The sequence below is a fragment of the Helobdella robusta genome (assembly GCF_000326865.2).
Source record: "Helobdella robusta unplaced genomic scaffold HELROscaffold_41, whole genome shotgun sequence".
Classification (NCBI taxonomy): domain Eukaryota; kingdom Metazoa; phylum Annelida; class Clitellata; order Rhynchobdellida; family Glossiphoniidae; genus Helobdella; species Helobdella robusta.
In genome coordinates this window covers 498,025-505,206 of record NW_008704941.1, presented here as the reverse complement: position 1 = coordinate 505,206, position 7,182 = coordinate 498,025, and the positions used below count along the sequence as shown (strand labels likewise).

At 32.0% G+C, this 7,182-nt stretch overlaps 3 protein-coding genes across 3 annotated transcripts in view; 2 read left to right on the top strand and 1 right to left on the bottom strand.

Annotated features, from left to right (window-relative positions):
• Positions 1 to 300: 300 nt before the first annotated feature.
• HELRODRAFT_177135 (hypothetical protein) lies at positions 301 to 2,954 on the top strand (the record flags this gene model as incomplete). The annotated part of the gene is made up of 4 exons (XM_009025348.1): positions 301 to 1,505; positions 1,769 to 1,832; positions 2,075 to 2,377; positions 2,670 to 2,954. 4 exons carry the CDS (start codon positions 301 to 303, stop codon positions 2,952 to 2,954), a joined length of 1,857 nt encoding a protein of 618 aa, XP_009023596.1.
• A 2,479-nt stretch (positions 2,955 to 5,433) lies between these two features.
• Positions 5,434 to 6,237, top strand: HELRODRAFT_84672 (hypothetical protein; the record flags this gene model as incomplete). Its single annotated transcript, XM_009025288.1, has 1 exon — positions 5,434 to 6,237. One exon carries the CDS (start codon positions 5,434 to 5,436, stop codon positions 6,235 to 6,237), a length of 804 nt encoding a protein of 267 aa, XP_009023536.1.
• A 284-nt stretch (positions 6,238 to 6,521) lies between these two features.
• HELRODRAFT_193017 (hypothetical protein) overlaps positions 6,522 to 7,182 on the bottom strand; it is a 1,968-nt gene continuing 1,307 nt past the window's right edge. Inside the window, exon 5 of the mRNA XM_009025347.1 lies at positions 6,522 to 7,069. Within this exon, the coding sequence (XP_009023595.1) occupies positions 6,717 to 7,069 (353 nt within the window). The 3' untranslated portion in view covers positions 6,522 to 6,716. The remainder of the gene's footprint in view (positions 7,070 to 7,182) is intronic.

The window sequence follows — 7,182 nt, the reverse complement described above, 5'->3', positions numbered from 1 at the left end:
AAAATTATTGTTGACTTTAGACAAGTTTTATTTAATTTAAATTTTAAAGTTTTAAATAGTAATTCAATAAATTTTTAATCAGCTTTTATTTTATAATATATAATAAGATGACTTCATTGATAAGTAATTTAGTTAGAGTAACTATTTAGTTATTGAATAACTACTTAAATTAAATGTAAATATTAAATCTATGTTTATGTTGACCACATTGGGGATATGTTATTTTAAACTGAATATTGAATTTCAAAGCAGGGGCTTTACCTGGAAAAAAGTAGTCAGGCTTTGTTATCATTGGTGGAAATGATGCGTCGTCTAAGCGATTCATCATCATCAGATGAAGATGATGACTATGCTGTCAATGGACCTTTTAGCATACCAGCCCGGCAACTAATCAAACTACCACCACCATCAACAGAGGTTCACAGACATCATCCTATTTCGAACATTCTGCTGTCAAATGCAAGCAAGGCTGCTGTAGAGCCATCTTCAGATTGTAACATAAACTTTCAAGAGACACAATCAAGCAAGAATAATGTATCCAATAAGGTAACTGCTCAACCTGTTTCCCAACGACATATTGCAGATAATAAAACAATACCCGCTGCCACAACAAGTAGTGTTCCACCTGCCCCAACCACCAAACTGAAGAAGAAACCTCCCTCCCCCGAATCACTGTCCAAAATTACAGGTATCTCAGTTGTTCAAACACCAAAAATCAAAATTCTAAAAAAGCAACAAGACAGTAGTGCCTCTGCAAAAAATAATCAACTTCAAGAACCAACTTCTAAAAAATTTTGCTCCGAAAAAAGAGCAGAAGACTTGGAGCGAAAGTACCTTAACAGCTGTTTGCAGCAGGAAACTCCAGTCCACATAACAACCAGGAACCCATACGATTTGGATGAACCTGAAGAATATGGGGTCCCAACATCAAGCACTGATAAGACTTCCCCATTTGGTGATGATTTATACACTCCACTGCAGAGACCCGAACGACCTTCTTCTCACTTGGCCACATCTCAGTCATCACCCCCTTCTAGCAATCCTGCAGTGCCCTACAAACAGTCATTGGCCAAATCAGTGGCTGACCAGTGGATAGCCACGCTGGCGCGTCCCAATGGCACCAGTGAAAATTACAAAGGCAGATCAGAGTATGACAACCCCAACTTCAACCCATCAAATTATTCTAGGGGCAGTTCTAACAACAGCTGGACTGATAACTCCAGCAGATATGACCGTCACGATAAACGCGACTGGTACAATAATAATCGCAGGTACCAAAACAATGCTTATAAAAATAGAAATGGATACAGTGGCCCCAGCGATTGTTGCAGCGCTTATGTTCAGACAGAAAGGGAATCGAAACTGGATGTGTACACCCAAACAACGAATGATCTTTCCAGTCAAATCAGTACAGATTCTATTAATAGAAAAAGGAAATTTAGTCTTTTTGGTAATGGAGATGTTGATGAAAGTGAGGAAGAAGAGGAAGATGGTTCTAATAACCTGTGGGTTTTCTTTAAATTTTAAAATTAAATTTTTTTAAATCTTTCATCTTTAATGGATATTTAATTTTTTAAAATTTAAATTGCCATTATAGGTGCATGAATGTTATTATTTTTGGGTGGTTTCCAAGTTAATGCAGTTATGACTTAAACATTGCTAATGTTTCAAACTTTTGTTATTTTATTCTTGTTAATATTTATATTATTATTGTTTCTGCTATCAAGAATTATAATTATTTTTAAAGTAACTCTGGTCAAATTTTCAGCTTAGCTAGCTCAGAAGTTTACAGAAGTGAGGCAGCTGACTTAACTTCCATACTGGACTCCATCGTCAGTTTTTTTGCTCGTTCTTTGAGAATCTTCATTTACTAATTATTTATTTAAATTTCTCTCTGATAATAAACATAGATATTTGTATTCTGTTTCATCATCTTGGTTCGTGATTCTACCCATATTTCAAATACAATAAAACGCGATGTATCCAAATAATTTGTTTAATAAGTTCTCAAAAAAAATATATATTCTTTCAAAATTTGGCAACATGAATAATTATTAAAAATATGACTTTACAGTCAGACCCGTTGAATTCGACTGTCATCTTAATAAAGATTGGCCTCCTCAAAGCTCAAGAACTGTCTGCCATGGCTAATGAAAATGCAGGTGGAAAAATCCTGACCAAGAAGTACCTCGACACACTCGATTTCTGTAGACAGACTTCTAAATTTCTTTTTTGCGATTTGAATGGTGATTCAGTGAGTAGGGATATTTTGAAGTGCATTCACCTGAAGTTGATTTCATATATAAGCTACAACTTCTACCTGATTCAAAAAAAGAACACCACCGACGCCAAGGTCGTGGTCGATCATTATGTACCGGTTGGTACTTCATTTCTTCATCATTTTTTCAATATTTTATTTACATATTTTTATATTTTCATTTTTCTCAGTTAATATATCTTTATACTATATAGTAAGTTTAATTTTATGCCATGCTTCATTTTTTTTGTTGAATCTACTCTCTGTTATTTTCTCAACATTTTTTTTGTACCCCATAGTTAATACTGCTTGAAATGGTTTGAAATTTATAACTAATAATTCTTTCCTTCAAAAAGTAAAATGCATATATGCAAGAAAGTAATTCATTTCATTTAAAAAAATGCAACGACAGATCATGCTGGCCTCCTCCAAAAAGAACAAAGGCTCGTGTACCGTACCATCAAAGCTGACAGTCGCTCTACAGGAGTATGTCAACGGCATCGACCGCTTAACCAAAAGTCTTTCGTATAACGAGCAGTTCGATAAAGTCATCAAAGGTAATCAGGCCGTGGCCGAGTTCTTAGCGCCGTTGGGTTTTAAATATCTAAGGAGTGACTCTACCGTCTTCAAACTCGTTGACAAGATCACTTCTGCCTTGCAGTCGTTCAACTCTACTTTTGGCTTTTCTATGCCGTAACCATTAAGATGGTGATTCGACCACCAAGCAAGATGATTATGTTGATGATCAGTGTGTGTGTGTGTGTGTGTGTTTGTATATCCGTGTGTGCGTGCGTGCGTGCTATGCTAAAATATGTTGCGACGATTTCTCTCTACAATTAGCAATATATTTATAATTCTTTTTTATTTGATTTTGTTTTTTATGCTTTATTATTATTATCATTCTTTATATCACACACACACATATACACACACACACACACAATCACATTCAGTGTGTTGGTTACTTATGTGTGTGTTTTAAACACAGATTTGTTCTTATAAATTGCCAAATTATTATAAGAACAAACGAGATATTACTTTTATTATTAGTATATTTGTCGTATCTCTGTTAATTTTTGTCATGATCCAATTTAATGTTGAATTCAAAGTAGTAATAATACTTATTTATGTATTTATACGTATGTATATTTATGTATACAAGGATGTATGTGTGGATGTATGTACGTGTGTGTGTACGTGCATCAGTATTCATTTATTTTTTGCCTATGCTTAATGAGAGACATTGCAAGCAGACATGTTATGACTATATCATCATCGTCATCATTATATACATTATTGATTTGTGTTTGAATTTTCTCAACTTTAAACTTTTTTGCGGATGGTTTATTAACATTTCATTATTCGTTTCCCGTTACACTTTTTAAAATTATTATTAATATTTTTAGTATATTATCTAATTATTTTCCATTTTTCCTTTGTTTCTGTTGCGAAATATTGAATAAAAAAGTGTCCAAAGGAACAGTAAGTTCGAGATTATCTTTTAACAACCGTGTCGATGTTAATATATGATGACTATACATATACCGTACTCTCTCTCTTTCTCTCTCTCTCTTTTTCTCTCATATTTGTATACATACATTTATTTTCCTATATATACATACTGTAACGAAAAATGGAATAACTAATAGAATACTTATTACAATCATTGCAAACAAAAACAAAATTTGACTTAGAAGTATAGTACTCAAGTATAACGCTGGCTTAGAGAAATCTGCGTTGCATCATATACAAATTTTAAAAAATTTCTATTTGCATGGCATTAATGGTGCAGAAATTGGAAAACGACAATAAAAGAATTTTAGTTTTTAAAATTTAATGCATAGATAAGCCTATGTAATGCTAAATCAATGATTTTGTTAATTATACTGAAATTTCATGTGTTTCATGCAATTTATTCAACATTCTTCTTCTAATCCGATCTTAATATTTGAGTTGAAAAAATTTAATCCGTTATTGAACTCTTAATTTTCAGATAACTACAAAAAAGTCTCTACATTTAATAACTTCTTAAAGGTAACAGAACAGTTACCTTTTGTATTCGATTTATTTGGCAACAACCTGTAATTTCACTTTTAAAACTCGTGTTCAAATCGCATGATAATTTAATTAATTTATTAAATAAATGATTTGTTAAGTTTTATTTTTTATTTAAAATAGACGATCATGTATATTTTGTAACGTTAATACGTTGAGTTATAATTTATTATGAATCATTTTTTTAATATTTAGCTAGAAATATTTGTCTGAAAATTTCATGCTGATGATTAGACATTCATTAGATTAGATTAGTGATTAGTGATTAGTCAATTAGTGATTAGTCTTCTCAACCGAACAAAAACATAGCAAGAATAACGACACAAATAAGAAGTGGAATAGTGAATTAATCTTGAATCGTTGAAATCAAGTACTTATATTTCTTTAATTTTATTAAAAAAATAAACAATTAGTTAAATAATATATAGATATAGTGATATACTTTTGTGAAATAATTATTTATATATTTAATTATTTATCTTTAATTTTAATTAATTTATTAATTAATTAGAATTAGTTGAATTATTAATTATTACTTTTATTTTTGTCATTTGATGAAATAATGAAATCTCTTGATTTTTCGAGATTGGTGAGTTTTAACTAAGGAAGGCCATAGGAAAAAAAACATAATGTAGACAAGATGAAATTAATAATAAAATTAAAATATCATTAATAATAAATATAAATAATATTACTCTTATTTGATTTGATACCTTGTAATATGTATGTGTATGATAAATAAGACTAACTATAAATAAATAAAACCATGTACAGCATTTTTACTTTTTTTTGTCAATTAAATTTATAATTCAAAGTTTCCAATTTATTTTAGATGAAATTTTCTGTCAGCAGTTGACCAAGAAAAAAGAGAATAATAAGAAATGATGAGGATGAAGTTGAAGAATTTCTTGAACATTCCATATCTAATAGCTTCTTTTTTAACACTCTTCATAGTATATTATTGCTACTATTATAATGTCTATGAATATGCACTGACTGTACCGTTCTCAAAATTTAAATATCCTCTTGAAATTGACTTAAAGTCAGTGGTCAATCGATTGCAAAATGGTGAAACACAGGTAGTTCAGCCGCTTGATGAACACCACAATTACCCATACATTATGAATTCTGATTTGAAGTGCAGAGATGAGGATGGCAATGAAGATGATGTTTTCTTAATTGTTCTTATTAAATCACGTTTGGAAAACTTTGATCAGAGAAACATGATTAGGAGAACGTGGGGAAGACAATTCGGTACTAATCATGTTAACATCAGAAGAGTTTTTCTACTGGGAGTCAATCCCAATAATAAAAAATTGCAGCAAAGAATAGGAATAGAGCAACAAGATTATGACGATATTGTGCAACAATTCTTCATCGATCATTATTTCAACAATACGTTAAAAATGATCATGGGCTTCAAATGGGCTGTCAATTTCTGCAAGAACGCCAGATTTGTTGCCTTCTTTGATGACGACTACTACGTTAACATGAAGAAGGTGACGGAACTGTTGAATGCAGTTAAAAAGGAGGACTATGACAACACGATTGTTGGAATGGTGTGGAGGAATGCTATGCCATACAGGATCAAAAACAACAAGTGGTACGTTTCTTTAGACGAATATCCTTACAGGTTCTGGCCTGATTATGTGACAGCTGGCTCGTTTTTTGTACCTATGCCAACTGCAGAAAGAATCAATCTGGCTCTGCAGTATGTTAAGTTGATAAGGTTTGATGATGTGTTTCTGGGAGTTGTTGCATATAAGTTAGGGATCAAGTTGCAACATAGTAACAATTTGGTGTATTATGATATGGCCTACGACAAATATAAATTCAGAAATATCATCGCAGCACATGGGTTTAAAGATGTTGAATTTCTATATAAAGTTTGGAAAGAACAGAGAGACATTGATGCCATTTCATAAATTTTCATTCTTTTTATATTTTTTTGCTCATTATATTCCACCATTTTGCTATTGCTGCATTTTTTTGTGCCAATAATTGTATTCAAATAAGCATATCTGTCATCAGTCATCAGCCAGCTAGCCCATGTTTGTGATTACATTTTTGAGGTACAGCTTCTAATCAGCTGTCTAAATGTTTAGGAACAACCACTACTCCAAAGATTTTTTTTAATCTGATTTATTATAAATCTAATTTGGTTTTGTTAGTTCTTTTCGACTTTGTTGCCAACGTAATAAACTTTTGTTTGAAATTGTATTTTGAAGCATATTTACAAAAAAAGTATATGCAGTGTAAGTCTGATTTTTATAAATTAAATTAAGATCAAAGTGTATTAGCATTGAATGACAAAAAAATAACTTAGCGTATAACATGATTAACATTGAAAGGCAGTCAATAAATAAATCTGTGTCTTCAAATGTATCAAAATCATTTTTCAATTTTATTTCGCGTAAACTTCGTCCAGACGGTGTTCTGTTTCCACAACTTCCATATCTTGGTAGGCGGGGTTCTCGAAGTCCAGTCCAACGCTGTTCACCGTATTGAATCCCTTTTTGCTGTCGGTCGACTCAATTAATTTTGTCTGATCGTTACCTCTATGTTTGTCGGCGTTGTTTAATGCTGGTGCGGACTTCGCGATTTGTTTCTTGTTGAGTGGGTACATGCAGAGGATGACCACTGCTGTTATCGTTAGAGCTATGCAGCCCAGTCCCAACCCGACGAGGACTACGTAGACCGGTCTGATGGCCATTACGTTGGAGTCAGTCTCGTAAATCGTAGCCGCTGCCAGCAACACTTGGAAAATAATTAAGTATCCATTGGTATTATTTGAAAGTCGTTGTTAATTTACACGTTCATTGAGTTGAAGATATTATTTTTATTATGTTATTAAACATTTTCTAAAAGCA